This window comes from Cricetulus griseus, chromosome 4 (assembly GCF_003668045.3).
Source record: "Cricetulus griseus strain 17A/GY chromosome 4, alternate assembly CriGri-PICRH-1.0, whole genome shotgun sequence".
In the NCBI taxonomy this organism is placed as follows: Eukaryota; Metazoa; Chordata; class Mammalia; order Rodentia; family Cricetidae; genus Cricetulus; species Cricetulus griseus.
Genome location: NC_048597.1, coordinates 128,564,921 through 128,579,499, shown reverse-complemented (window position 1 = coordinate 128,579,499; position 14,579 = coordinate 128,564,921). Strand labels below are relative to the sequence as shown.

Here is a 14,579-nt window from a genome sequence, read left to right as displayed (position 1 = left end):
GAAAATGTGGTACATTTACACAATGGAGTACTACTCAGCAGAAGAAAAAAAAAAACAATGGAATGTTGAAATTTACAGGAAAATGGATGGAATTAGAAGAAACTATTCTGAGCGAGGTAACCCAATCACAAAAAGACAAACAGGATATCTACTCACTCATATGTGGATTTTAGACATAGAGTAAAGGATTACCAGCCTACAATCCACACTGCCAAAGATGCTAGTAAACAAGGAGGACCCTAAGAGAGTCATACATGGTCCCCTGGAGAAGGGGAAAGGGTCAAGATCCCCTGTACAAATTGAGAGCATGGGAAGAGGGGGCGAGGGAGCTACAAGAATGAGAAGGGAAGAAGAGGAAGGATGCAGAGGTCATGAGGGAGCAGAAAGTTTGAGTCAGGGGAAGAATAGAAGAAAGGGTATGTGATAGGTAGGGTTTTAGTTGGGGGGTGGTGGTAGGGGAGGGACAGGAGGGAGAAGGGAACTGGGATTGTCATGTAAAACAATCTTGTTTCTAATTCAAATAAAAACATAATAAAAAATTGAATAGTAAGCAGCTCCTATCAATTTTGGTCTTTTAAAATCAAGCCATTGTGGTCATTACTTTGTTACTGTGATAAAACACTTACATCCAGGACAACTCAGGGAAGGAAGCATTTATTTGGGCTCACAGTTCCAGAGATGCATGATCCATAATGTTGGAGGTGTGGCATCAGGCAGCTGGAGTGGGAAGCTGAGAACTCACACCTTCAAATGCAAACACAGAGCAGACAGAGCAAACTGAAAGTGGGGCGAGGTCATGAACTCTCAAAGCCCACCCTCAGAGATGCACTTCTTCATCAAGCCCCGCCTCCTAAAGGGTCCATAACTCCCCAAACAGTGTTACCAATTGGGGAACAAGGTTTAATTACATGATCATGTGGGGGACATTTCTCATTCAGTCCACCGCAGCCATCCATTCAACAAATATTTACTGAGAACCTTTACATTGCCACTGGGCAAACAACAGATTATTCCAATTTAAAGAGCACCACGCCTGCAGCCACTTGCCTTTCTGAAGCTAAATACCAGCTGTTTGTCTCATCACTCACATGGCAAAGGGGCTTCAAAGAGACATAATGGAAATCACACCTAAAGTTGGATCCTTACCCACTGTTACAGCAGAAAAAAAGTGGGAGCATCACTTCCGCTTTGTTTTGTGTACATACACTAAGGCAAAGGTTCGTTGTTCTGATGGGAATGGGGTGTAGATAGCTCCAAGGAACTCGTGACTTAGAACAAGCTCTTGGCTGACTCTTCTGCAATGTGGCTATCATGCTAGTTAATATGAATATATTGACTCGTCAAGATCCTGGCTCAGCCTCAGTGATGTATAGATATGGTGCCTACTCATAGGGGTGTGCACACTTGTTATTAGAGCTTGAAAAAGTCAATTGGGTGTGGTGGTGTGTGCCTATAATAGGAGTATTCATGAGGGCCAGGTGAGAGTCCTCAAGGCTGAGGCCAGTTTAGTCTGTCAGCGACAATGGAAGATGCAGCCTGTTGACCTCTTACCTGCTACATGACACTGTTGCCTTTGCGGCTCAAGGAGGAGACCTTTCCAGAAGCCTCCATGTGGATGTAGCAGGGATCACAACTTCTGCATAGAAAAGAAATTCATGGTCAGCATGCAGCACAATTAGAGGTCACTTAGAAGAGGACCATACACACCCAAAGGATTGGGTAGAATCAGGAGGTAGAATCATACAGAGGTATCTTAGCCGTTGCTGTATATGTGGTTTTGTAGCTTCTGATGTCACCTTGTTCAAATGATGGAATTTACAACCAGGTCCAGAGGAGATTAGCAAAGTTTAAAGACTCAGTTTAAAATGACCTGGCTTACTTAGTTCTCTTACTGTAAAGAACGACCTTTCAGTTTTGTAGGTGAAACTGAAAGGTAGTTTATGGTGTGCTGTTGGGGTTTATGAGAGGTACTGATAAGGATAGTCAAAGGTCACGGGGTTTAAGACATCCTTATGCCTGGCTCTTTAGCTGGTAATGCTCTCCTCTTAGCTGTCTCTCAGTACTGACTCAGCCAAGACAGCCTACAAGTGGGTTCTGCTGTTTGTATGACACAATGGGACTGAGGGATTTCCTTCACGTCTGTGTCCCCTGTTTCCTGTTATTTTGTCTTTACTCGGTGCTACATAGGGAGACTTGGTTCCAGAAAACAAAACACAAACAAGAATTTAATTATATAGTTTCAATTAATCCTTTAAAAAATCCCAAAACATGGAGATTAATCTAATTTACTGGTAAGGAAACTATAGATCAGTGAAGTTAAGTAGTTTGTAAAATATCAGTTAAACAGAAAGTTCTAGCCAGATGTGGCAGAACATGATGAGCAGTTGAGAAGCCTAGGCAAGAGAAGGCAGGAGCCTGAAATCACACAGGTGTGAGGTTAGTAAGAACATGTCTGGCAAGTGAGAAATTATTTCCACTGACTGGAATAAATAAAGATCTGCCTGTAGTTCTTCAGATAAATATAATAACCAATTTCAATTTTCTCTTTAATTTTAGGAGAAATAAAAACTTACAGGTGGAATGTCCCCAAGAGATCAGGTCCTGGGCCCTCTGATCCTAATTGCATCCCCTGGGTATACTATTCAACAGCAAACTTTGTGAAGGTAAGGTGGATATAGGAAGCAGAGTAGCTTGCAAGGTGACTATTGAAGCCCCCCTAATTGCATCCCCATTCTGTGGGCACATGGAAAAGGGGTGTAACTTAGAGCGGGGGTCTCAAACAATAGTGCACTGGACAAATCCAGCTGCATTAACCCATCAGCACCATCCATGTGTGTAACAGAGGCAGCATGGCCCACAAAGCAAAAACTAAAATATTTAGTATACAATGCTTTATAACTATTTTAGGTTTTCTAACTGCTGGTGTTAGACCCCCGGAAAACTCAGGTATCCAGGGTCCCAGGCCACGTTCACGGTCACCCCAATCATCAGGCGGATTCGAGAGCTTGATGCAAACTGCATGAGGCTTTATTGTTGTTTAACGAGCTAACCCCATGTTAGCTCTGGTCTTTCACCCACCCGCCATGGCAGATGGCTAGCAAAAGACAGCTCCTAGGGCCTCCCAAGAGATCTTATAGGGCAGCATAAGGGAGTGTCTAGGGGTACGCACAGGCTCACTATTGGTGTGCCTCCAGGCTTGGAGGGCTTGCCCTGTGTTGATTGGCCAACTGGTTGTTATGGCCCATAGGCCCTCCCAGGGTGGTTGCTATGCTTTGTGCATCATTGCTGTGCACTTGTCGTAAAGCACACCCAGGGTCGTAAAGCATAGCGCCACCAGCTAACTTCTGATTGGTTCCTTGTCACGAGGCAGGCATCTGACTTTCTAGTGTCTAGGACAAGGTCATAGAAGCACATGTTCGGCCATTATGGCTGCCAAAAGGGAAGCTGGTCCCTTCACTGGTATAGGAAAATAACATGAAACGCTATTTCATCTCCAAGTATAAAGCCTTCAAGATAATTTGAATCATATGAGAATATGCCAGTTTGAAAAGAAATGAGTGTCCCACAATAGAATTTGTTTATGATTTTGGGAGGTGGGAAATCTCTTTCCTTTTAATTACATTTATGTATGTATGCATAAACCCGTGTGCATGCCACAACACATAGGTAAAAAGGCCAGAGCACAACAAAGAAGTAATTTCTCTCCTTCTACTCTGTGGGTCTCAGGGATAAAGCTTGGGTCATTGGGCTTGATGGCAGGTCTTTCCTGGCTGAGCCATTTTACAGGTCAATCTGTTCATGTTAGTGAAAGGTTTCTGTACCCCGGCATTAAGCCTCTCTGCTAATGTAATAAACCACATCAGACTGAATTAATAAGTCTAGTTTTAATTTGAGCAAAGCATTTCTGGGTGGTCCCAGTGGAAGAAGAGAAACAAAGAGGGAGAACCACATGGCAAGTCGGGGGACCATGTCCTAAATAGCCTGTAGGAGTGGTCCTGGGCACTTCAGGGGGAGGAGCTGCTATTTCTCAGCTTTCTGAGACTGCACAGGGTTTGGAGTGGGGGTTGGGAGCAAGACAGAGCTCCACCCAGTTAGAAGGACTTCTGGGGCTCAGGACAGAAGCACACTCCAAGTTTAACTAAAGCTACAGAATTTTCGCATCAGAAATCATTTGAGAAATCAAAAGCAAAGATTCAATGATGACTTTGAGTTATGTACCTGTTGTATGTAAAACTACAATAGTGTTTAACCATATAACATAAACCAAAACCCAAACCAGAGTCATATCCTATGCAAAATGTAATCATTTTTAAAGTAAGGCGATAATCGTCACCTTCCTCTCTTTTGTGGACATTAGGAATTAATGTCCTAGAGATCAGGAGATAAGCGCACGGGTCATTTGAAAAAGTACATGCGTATATGAGAAGCATGGGAAACTTCTTTGTTTATTCAATTATGCATCTCAAACATACTGAGTACTTACTTGTGTTATGCAACTTACAACTGATAGTGGAATGAGCCAGGGAGAGAGAGGCGGCGGTGTCCACACTAGAATGCTGGCAGGGGGAACGGATGTCACATTTAATAGCTCATTAAACTTGGTTGTTTTTTTCTTCCAGGATACATACAGTGGTTTGATGGGACCTCTGATCACATGCCGGGAAGGGGTATTGAACGAAAAGGGAAGGAGAAGTGACGTGGACTACGAATTTGCTCTGTTGTTCCTGGTCTTTAATGAGAATGAATCCTGGTATCTGGACGACAATATTAAGAAGTATCTCAATAAAGATCCCCGGGACTTCAGGCGCACTGATGATTTTGAAGAGAGCAACAAAATGCACGGTATGCAGGCATTTAAAGAGAGACTGCTGTTGAGACAGGTCATTGTTGAGACCCCAGCCCCCTCCTCTGAACCCTTTTCTCCTCCAGGAACACCTAGAGAGAGCTAGAGTAAACCAGTCTAACCATGAGGCTCTGAGCCATTTGTTTAGGGACAGCTATTGCTGAGACCTTTAGGCTGTGTAGAAATATTTTTTTCAAGATCAAATTTTCACTTATCGGTAAGTTTTTTTGTTTTGTTTTGTTTGTTTGTTTGTTTTTCGAGACAGGGTTTCTCTGTGTGGCTTTGGAGCCTATCCTGGCAATCGCTCTGGAGACCAGGCTGGCCTCGAACTCACAGAGATCCGCCTGCCTCTGCCCCCCCCCTCAATGCTGGGATTAAAGGCATGTGCCACCAACGCCCAGCATCGGTAAGTTTTAATGTGAATTTATCGCAGCTTCTATGTGGTCAAAATTAAGGGTTTGGATTAATTCTCTGAAATATGAAATGTCACTCAGGAATTTTATTTCATGTGAGTATGTTACTGAATTGGGTGTCATTTAAGGAAGCTTGCTATTTGATAGTTTGGGCAGGAGTGATGTGTCAGCATGGACACACCCACACTTTCATCAAGATATGTATTTAAAGATGGGCCTTGCTCCAGGTTTATGTGGATTAGAACAAGGTGGCAGGACCCCCCCATCCAGACACTCTGTCTCATCATCTCTGAAGTTTCTTAGCATATTCTTGGTTTTCAGCCATGATGCACAGACTGAAAGGTTGGTAGGAAGCTGAGAAGCGGAGTCTCCACTGTAAACCCAGCCTGCTTTGCTCACAGTGAGGCTTGTTCAGCCTGCCTGGTATTCTCTTTTTAGACACACAGTTGGGCTTATTCTAGTTCTTAGGAAATGAAGTATTAAGAGAGAGAGAGAGAGAGAGAGAGAGAGAGAGAGAGAGAGAGAGAGAGATTTATCTATTACATGCACATGTTTTACACACACACATACATGTACTAGTTTCTTTGTGGCTCAGTGTACTCATGTATGGAATAAATCTGTCTTTCTCATCAGCACACTTGCAGTCAATTTCCCAAAGAGGCATGCAGAATACTTGAATAAGCAGCTTGTTACTTGAGAGGTAGCTCTGAAAGACAAACTGGGAGGTTCTTCCCCAGATCCCTACATGCAAAGATTTCTTGGCTATCTGAGTTTGGGATCTAGAATGGTGGGGGCATTGGCAAGTGTGAGTGAGGCTGGCTCCTGAGTCAGGCAGATAAGAATACAAGTAGCCTAGACCTTGAACTGTCCCTACCACTGGGGTAAGCAGTACCTCTACTGACCCGAGGCTATTTTATTTTCATCTTCTTAGCCATTAATGGAAAGATATTTGGAAACCTCCCTGGCCTCATAATGACTGAAGACACAATGACTAACTGGTATTTGCTGGGACTAGGAAGTGAAGTGGACATTCACACTATCCATTACCATGCAGAGAGCTTTCTGTTCAAAGTAAGTATCAAGGGGAGACTTTGAAGGGGAACAGTTAAGGCATTTCTAACAGGAAGGGAGTTAATTGGCAATAAGGCCTATGAGGTGCTCATATTAGAGAATAAAACAAGGTGGCCACACCCTTCTCTTGGTGTGTATTTCTTAATGATTATGTCTATATAATTTCTTGTAACCCACCAACCTCTCTGAGTTTCAGATGAGAGTTTTGCCATCAGTGATCTGACCACAATTGTGACCACCCTGGAGTATGCTGTTAAGACTGTATATGAACTCCATTGCTGTTTGGGGCCTTCCCTGGTCCTTCCCTTCCCTCAACTCCCCTCCCCTTGCCTCCTCTCCTGCTTCCTCTTCTCTCCCCTCCTCTTCCTTCCTTTTTTCTTTCCCTTCCCTGCCATCTCTATTTCTTTTTCTCCTTAACCAGCTAAGAGAACAGTCCTGTCTAGCAAAGGATATTATCCTTTGAACTCCTGCTTGGGCAGCTTCATCTTGACTTTTCCCCAAGAGCTGGGGCGTACCACGTGTGACCTTCTGCCATGTGGGCAGTGCCTGCTGCACATTAGAAATCACCTCTGGAGATGTTTAAAGAACACGCCTGATGAATCAATGTTTAGGGGTAAAGTCCCTGCCATCTTGGGTCTAGTGCTTTCTAGGGAAGGGGAAAGATGACCAATTTGATACTCAAGGAAACAGGACCAGGCTCTTGCTAGTATACAGCAGTCAACAGTAATCTACTGAAATGTCTGTGTTTCAAAGCAATTAGGTATTAGCCAACAGTGATTAGAGTGCCACAGACTAAATAGTTTTCAGAAAGTGCCTTTTTCAGTGCACATTTTAAATATTAAGTAAAAATCATAGAATTATAAAAAGCTCATCTAATCATCATGTATGTTTAAAATTAAGATTTAATTCACATTGCATAGAATTGCACTTATTGTAAGATTCTTGTTTTTTGTTAGCACGGTGGTATAACCAGCAATCAAAGCAGAGAATCTCCATCACCCCACCCCACCCCCACTACCCCTGGGGGTCACTTCAGCAGCCCAGACTGAACATTTGGCTACCACCATTCTATTTCTGTCTCTGCTATAATTGGAATGTTTTTCCCTAAAGTCACATGTTGGAGACTTGATCCCCAGTCCAATCTGTGTGGGCAGGTGGGGCTTGATGGCCGGCGACCAGTTTCAGGGTAGAGTCCTCATGAATAGAGAGATGCCAATCATCTTACCGAGGATGCAAACTTAACCAGTTGCTCTCCACATTGTATCCTTTTGCCATGGGACAGTGCAGCAAGAAAGCACATGTCAGGTCAGGCCCCTTCATCCTGGACTCCCAGCCCCCAAAACTACAAGCAAGAAATCCCTGTTCCTGGGCCTTCCAGATGGCTCACCAGGCAAAGGTGCTTGCCCTGCAAGGTTGATGACCCTAGTTTGACTCCAGAACTCACACTGTAAGGAGAGAACCAATTCCCTAGAGCTGTCCCCATGGCATTCATACACACACACACACACACACACACACACACAGAGAGAGAGAGAGAAGAGAGAGAGAGAGAGAGAGAGAGAGAGAGAGAGAGATGTTAAATTCTAAAAATAAATTAAGAAATTTCACAGATTAAATTTCTGAGTTCCAATATTCTGAATAGTGTGTAGAATCCATGAAACTTGCAATATCTCAAGCCTGGCTCGTTTTGCTCAGCATAGGTGTTTGGTCTCATGTATCTCATATATGTGACAACTTTGTTTTACTTGATGGTTAAGTTGTAGTTCACCATATGTATTCAGTGCAGTTTACTAATTTTCCCAATAAAAACTGTGAGAGGGTTTCCAAGGAGGGTCAAAGTCATTATAAATAGATGTGCATGTTTTTGCATAAAACCAAGTTTTTATTTCCTAGAGAAAATATGTAGTTGTAGTTTAGCAGAATTGCTAAACCATAAGGTAAATGTGTAGTTGGAATTTTCTTTGGGCCACCAACCAACTCATATATAAAGATACAGAACAGAGACTTATTATTAATTATGAATGCTCAGCCTTAGCTAAGATTTGTCCCACTAGCTCTTTTAACTTAATTTAACCTACTTCTATTGATCTACATTTTGTCTTAGAGCTTTTTACCTTTCTTTCATTCTGTATGTCCTATTTTCCTGCTTCCTCAATGTCTATCTGTTTGGCCCCTGGTGTCTCCCTGTCATCTCCTTTTCCTTTTTCTTTGGGCCCAAATTCCTCCTCCTACTTACTCTCCCTGCCAGGAAGTTCCAAGTATTCCTCCTCTCTTGCTATTGGCCATTCAGCCTTTTGTTAGACCAATCAGGTGCCTTAGGCAGGCAAGGTAAAACAGTAACACATCTTTACATAATTAAACAAATACTCTGCAACATAAACAAATGCAATACATCTTTACATAATTAAACAAATATAACATATCTTTGAATAGTTAATCAAATATTCTGCAACATTTCCCCCTTTTTGTCTAAATATAAAGTGAGATTTTAGCTTTAACACAGTAAAACTATATATAAGAAAAAACAATTATCAAGTAAGAATTACATTTACAATATCCAGTCCATTTGTATTTGGCAAATTCAGAGAAAATACTCTATTATCTATCCTATCTTGATGAGTTTAAAGTCATGTACCGAATTTACTTTCTATCCCAACTTGTATTACCAACACAAAATTATCTTTTTAGACCTCAAAACATTTTCTTAGATAAGCAATTTAAGCTTTTATGTTTCTCAGCCTTATAAACTTTAATCTATTATGTAAATTTCTTTTCTGAATTTGGTAACAAAGAAAACCATAACTATAACTATCTTGTCTAGAAGAGTCTGTTTAGGATTGCTATTACTCTTCAACTATGTGATTGAAGTTGTCAACAAAGCCATTTGGACTTATTGGATGGTGTTAATATGATTTGTGTTTACTGTTTTTTACAATCAAACTACTCAGATGACCTACTCATTTTTCTTTTTTCAAAAATCTATTTTATGGGCTGGGGACTGATAGCACACACCTTTAATCCCAACACTCCAGAGGTAGAGGCAGGAGGATCTCTGTGAGTTCAAGGCCATTTTGGTCCACATAGTGCGTTCTAGAGCATCCAGGACTGTATAAAGAGATATTATGAATTTTTGCCTGTACACCATGGGTATGCCTGGTGGCCACAGATATCAAAAGAGGGCACTGGATCCCCTAGAACTGGAATTACAGATGATGGTATACAGCCATGTGTGTGTTGGAAGTTGAATCCTGATCTTGTGCAGTGGTCTTAAGCACTGAGCCATCTTTCTAGCCCCCAGTTATTTCTTCCTGAATGATCTTTGATAGTTGTGTCCTTTAAGATTGTTTACAGCCTATAAGTTGTTGTCTATGAACATAGAGCTGTTTGTTTGCAATGTTTGTTTTTCATAGTAAGATCTCAGTGGTGTTCGTTTCCTTCCCCATAGCTATAGTTCCATCTTCTCCATTCATCTCTTCCTCCCTTTCCTTCCCCTCTCCTTGGTCAATATATCTGGAGATTTACAGTAATATTCTATTGCTGTATAAGAAATCATTCTAAAACTCAATGGCCCAAAACAATAAACATTGACTATTTTGGGAGTCTAGAGGAGTGTGGCTAGTTGGCTTGGATTTAGTGTCTCTCATGGGGCCCAATAAAGATATCTCAGCTCTAGTTGTCAGTGGTTTGACTGGAACCATGGACTCCATCTTCAAGTTCACTTATGTGTCTGTTGACTGAAGGCTTAATTTCCTCATCACATGGGTGTGATGAGGGAGCTGGATTCACCCAGACTGACTAATCTGGGTGAGCAAGAGAAGACTAAACTCAACTATGTCTTTTATAGTCTCTGCTACCATATACTATATACCACACATTTGCTAACCTCATACAACTCAAGAGGGAACTGTGGAGGTTATGAGTATCAGGATAGGAGAGGTTTTAAGGCCATTGTAGATGCTCATACTACAAGTTTATGTGTTAAGAAAAAAACAGCTTTATTTTTCTTCATCTCTATTGTGCTTTGTCCTTGTTTCCATTGATTTTTTTGCCCTTTTTCATTCCTTCCTTCCTTCTGCCTACTGTGTTTTTTCACTCTTCTTTTTCTTCTTTCTGTGCTGAGAGAAAGAAGCCTCACACTATGTCTTTTGACTTTTGCAGATAGATAAGTCCTACCGAGAAGATGTGTATGATCTCTTTCCCGGGACATTTCAAACCATTGAGCTGTTTGCTGATCACCCAGGGACGTGGCTCCTACATTGCCACGTGTCTGACCACATTCATGCCGGCATGGAGACTACCTACACTGTCCTCAGGAACATAGGTACTGTCTGTCAGTGATGCCAGATCATGGCACCAATCTTCCCATAGACCTGGAAAACAGGAGGCATGAGAAAAACACAGGTACAGATCCCAAGGCACTCAGAGTTAAGTAAATGACAAAGAAGTGGATATGTAGCCACAATGGAGAAAGATGTGAAGAAAGAGTGCAGAGTACAGGTTCGAGAGGCATGTTTGATAGTTTGGGGCATGAACCAAGGCATACAATGCCGTGATCTAAAGAGTTCCCTCTTGGAAGGTGGAGGCGGTAATATTTGAAACTGGTATTTGAAATTTAAGAAAGATGGCAGAATTGGGGTTGAGGTAAAGCTCTTACTGGTAAAAAGACATGACTTTCATATATAAAAGGGTCTCCATTTATAAACAGTCAACTCATATATACACATATTTGTTCAGACAACAGGACTCCATATTCTACCAAGACCCCTTCTGGAGCAGGATCGCATGCCACCACAGTGCCCTCCAAAGGTAATGACATCCTCTCCGAACCCTGTGTGGGTGCCCCAGTGTTTCACTCCATGGGGGAGGCAAGCACCTGATGCCTCACTTTTCTCCCTCACAGGACAACCTGGCAATGAAGACCTCTATTTCTTTGGCAAGAATCTTCGCCCAAGAGGAGCCAAGGCAGCCCTGGTCATCCTTTTCATTCTGGGACTCCTCCTCCTGATTGCCACTGTGATTCTCTCTCTCAGACTCCGCTCTGCGAGGAGGCAGGTGGCTTACAGGGAGGTCCAGTCCTGTGCACTCCCCACAGAAGCTCTGTGAATGCTCTGGCCTTCCTTAGCAGGAGGGGTCAGGTTCCATGGCTGGCCACACAGTGGCTAACAGGGACACTGGACCAAAGCATTGTTCACCAAGGAACTTTCACACTGTATCCTAGGTCAGGCTTCCGAGCCTCTGGAATGTCATCCAAAGCAATGTGCTTTTATTTATTTATTTTTTAACTGGCTGTGAATGATTCTCAGGTACAAAATACATAAAGGAGAGTGCACTGGATTGAGAAGTGCGGGCCACCAGTCTGTTTTGTGAACAACTCTCTCAGGGAGTACCTGAAAGATGTTTTCATAGTTTTAAACCAAGCAGTGCTTCCTCAGCTAGCCACCAAGGTTTCTAGAGGAGTAGCTTCTAGAAAACTTGAGTGCTTCAGACATCTGTCTGTGGAATCAACTGACACATGAAATTGTTCCCCCAGTTGTTCCAGGGTGAACAGGTTTCTGATGAGTTCGTGGGAATGTCCAAGTCAGTATGGGCTGATGGAAATGGACCACATGGATCTTTCAGAGGCTTCCAACAGCTCTCCTGGCCTTTCCCCCTCTAACATAGAGAGCCTGTTTATTGTTTGTTATACAAGCCAAAGTTATATGGTTATTTATTTCATTGCTGCTGTTTTTCACTCAACCTGTAGGAATACTTGAATGTTTACAATTCACTACATTTTTACCATGTGTTTCATTGGCAATGTCTGTATTTTCAAAAACCAACTAGAGGATTTTTAATTTCAGGATGTGAGAGGGCTAGACTCAGTGCAGGAGCAGGCTTGACTCTTCTCTGTAAGCCAGAGACTCCCCGTCTGGCCTTGAACCCTGAGTTTGACTTTTCATTCATCTCGGGGGCATTTTTCTGTGAAAGTTACAGTTTCATCATGGGATGGAGGGAAGGAGGCATTCATCAAGGTAACTGACTGGCTGGGAGGAGAAGGGACCTCTTAAAACCCTACATTCCGTGCTTGTTAAAGACATAGCCTTGAGGGGAGGGAGGGCAGCCAGAAAGGGGATTCCTGGTGGTTTTTAAACTATTAATTAAGCTTTGGAAATGAGTATTATAGCTGCCAAGACTCACAGGCAAACAAGAAACACTGAACAACAAGGTTAAGCGCAGAAGGACACAACACATCCTCTCTGTAGGGACCCTGGACTTTAGCTGTAAGGTTGAGAAAAGCACCATTGTTTATTACTAGACTGGGAAATCTATCTTAGCTCAGGACAAGCTGCCCTGGGGTGCTGTGGCCAGACACATGATGCTAGACCACTGTCTTAACAGTGGGTCACTTGAATTTCCAGGTGAACGGGTAGGACCTAATAAATACTCTGGTGAAGGGATCTCTGATGCTTTACTTTTCATCTTCTTGGTGAGGGGAAAATAATAGAAACCATATCTTATATAAAACAGGTGCAACTGCTAATGAGTTCTGATTGTAGTCTGCTTGAATGCCTTGTCAAACAGGGTACCCACATGGTTTTGAATTCCAGCCTGCTAACTGATGACAATGTGATTTTGTGGCTTACTGAATTACCTGTTCTGTGGACTTCATACATGGTAGGCTGTATGATTGCATGAGAAGTATGGTGAGCACTTATGACTTACCTTTAGTAAGCCAAAAATTTGTTTAGTTTAGTAAAAGTTCTTTTCCTTTTTTCATTTTTTTAAATGAAAACAAACCACAAAGTAGTTTTGTTGTTGCACTATTTCTCTTTTTAATAAAGTTTCATATATTCTAAAATGGCAAATTTGCATTGTTTGTTTTCACTCAGAATTACCTGTCATTAAAAAAAAAAGTGGTTAGAACAGAACTTTTGGAGCTGGCTCAGTGAATGAGTACTGGTTGCTCTTCCAGAGGACCTAGGTTCAATTCCCAACACCCACATAACAGCTCACAACTGTCTGTAACTCCAAGATCTGACACCTCACGCAGACACACATGTGGACAAAATACCAATGCACATAAAACATAAATTATTTTTAAAAAGAATAGAACTACCTTAGATATTTATTCTCTGTATCTATGTCAGTTGTATCTACTAAAGGGAATAAAATCATATATCACCACAAATACAACTCCTCCCATGTGGTCCTTTCTGACACTCAAACTCACTCTGAGATAATCACCATTTCCTACCCTCACCATGGAGGACGAATCCTTGCTCCTGGCAGGACCAGGCTCTCTCCACTTGGCCCTGGACCTCAACTCCTTTTGTTTTCTCAAAGACTCCCATTCCCTTTATCACCATTTTTCCCCTTCTGCATCATTCCAGGAGGTAAATGCCAGACATGTCCACCATTAAAAATGGAGCGCAAGGAGCAATCTTCCTTAACTCATCCGTCAGTGTCTCTTTTGGGTGTGAAGAACTGCCCACATCTGCCTCCTGTACTCTTTACGTTACATCAGTGGCTTGAAATCATCCAACCAGTCAGGAAGCCCAAACCTGCACTCAGCCAGGTGTCATCAAGAGGATATCCAAAATGCCTTTTCCAGGTGGTTCTCCATGTTTATCTTACTTACCCCTCAGCTATAAAGGGCAGTTCCTACCTTCTGGACAGCCTTCTAGTCCTCTGGCTCTGCAACACGACTCCCCAGCTGTTGTCCTCTTTTTAAGTTGTCACTGCCTTTCAAGCTACAGCTGTCCAAATCAGCAACTGCAACTCCACCACTATCAGCAGTGGTTATGCCTTGAGAGTTGCAGCCTGAGGGAATTCTGTTCCCTCAGGGACCAACTCTTTCAAAGTTAAGAAGGGAATTTACCTAAATATGTCCCTCTAAATAATTCAAGATTCAAAGGTTGAGGTGGAATTCTGCTCTTCAGAGAGGCAGAATAGCAAGCTGCTTACCTCCCTCCCTTCTTGCTCTCTCTAGGAGCCTCATGTGTCTCCTTGCCCTTCCTTAAAAACCCTTCTTCCCCTGGCTCCTCCCTACCACTTCCTGTCAGCTAGTTGCTGACTCAGCCTCCTGACCACAGATGAATTTTATTTAACCAAACACATCTTTGCATCATTAAACAAATGTTCCAGAGCATAAACACACTTTAAAATAAGTAACACACCTTAAAATAATATTCTACAACACCCTTCCTTCCTCTTTTTTTTTTTTTTTGACAGGGTGTCTCTGTGTAGCTTTGGAGCCTATCCTGACACTTGCT

The 14,579-nt window shown here is 42.4% G+C and overlaps 1 protein-coding gene across 1 annotated transcript in view; it reads left to right on the top strand.

Moving 5' to 3' along the window:
- The window catches only part of Hephl1 (hephaestin like 1), a 76,511-nt gene extending 63,347 nt beyond the window's left edge, over window positions 1-13,164 (top strand). The window contains exons 15-20 of the mRNA XM_027410835.2: window positions 2,557-2,663; window positions 4,620-4,842; window positions 6,188-6,327; window positions 10,486-10,648; window positions 11,062-11,133; window positions 11,228-13,164. Of these exons, the coding sequence (XP_027266636.1) occupies window positions 2,557-2,663; window positions 4,620-4,842; window positions 6,188-6,327; window positions 10,486-10,648; window positions 11,062-11,133; window positions 11,228-11,430 (908 nt within the window). The 3' untranslated portion in view covers window positions 11,431-13,164. The remainder of the gene's footprint in view (window positions 1-2,556; window positions 2,664-4,619; window positions 4,843-6,187; window positions 6,328-10,485; window positions 10,649-11,061; window positions 11,134-11,227) is intronic.
- The last annotated feature ends 1,415 nt before the right edge of the window (window positions 13,165-14,579 follow it).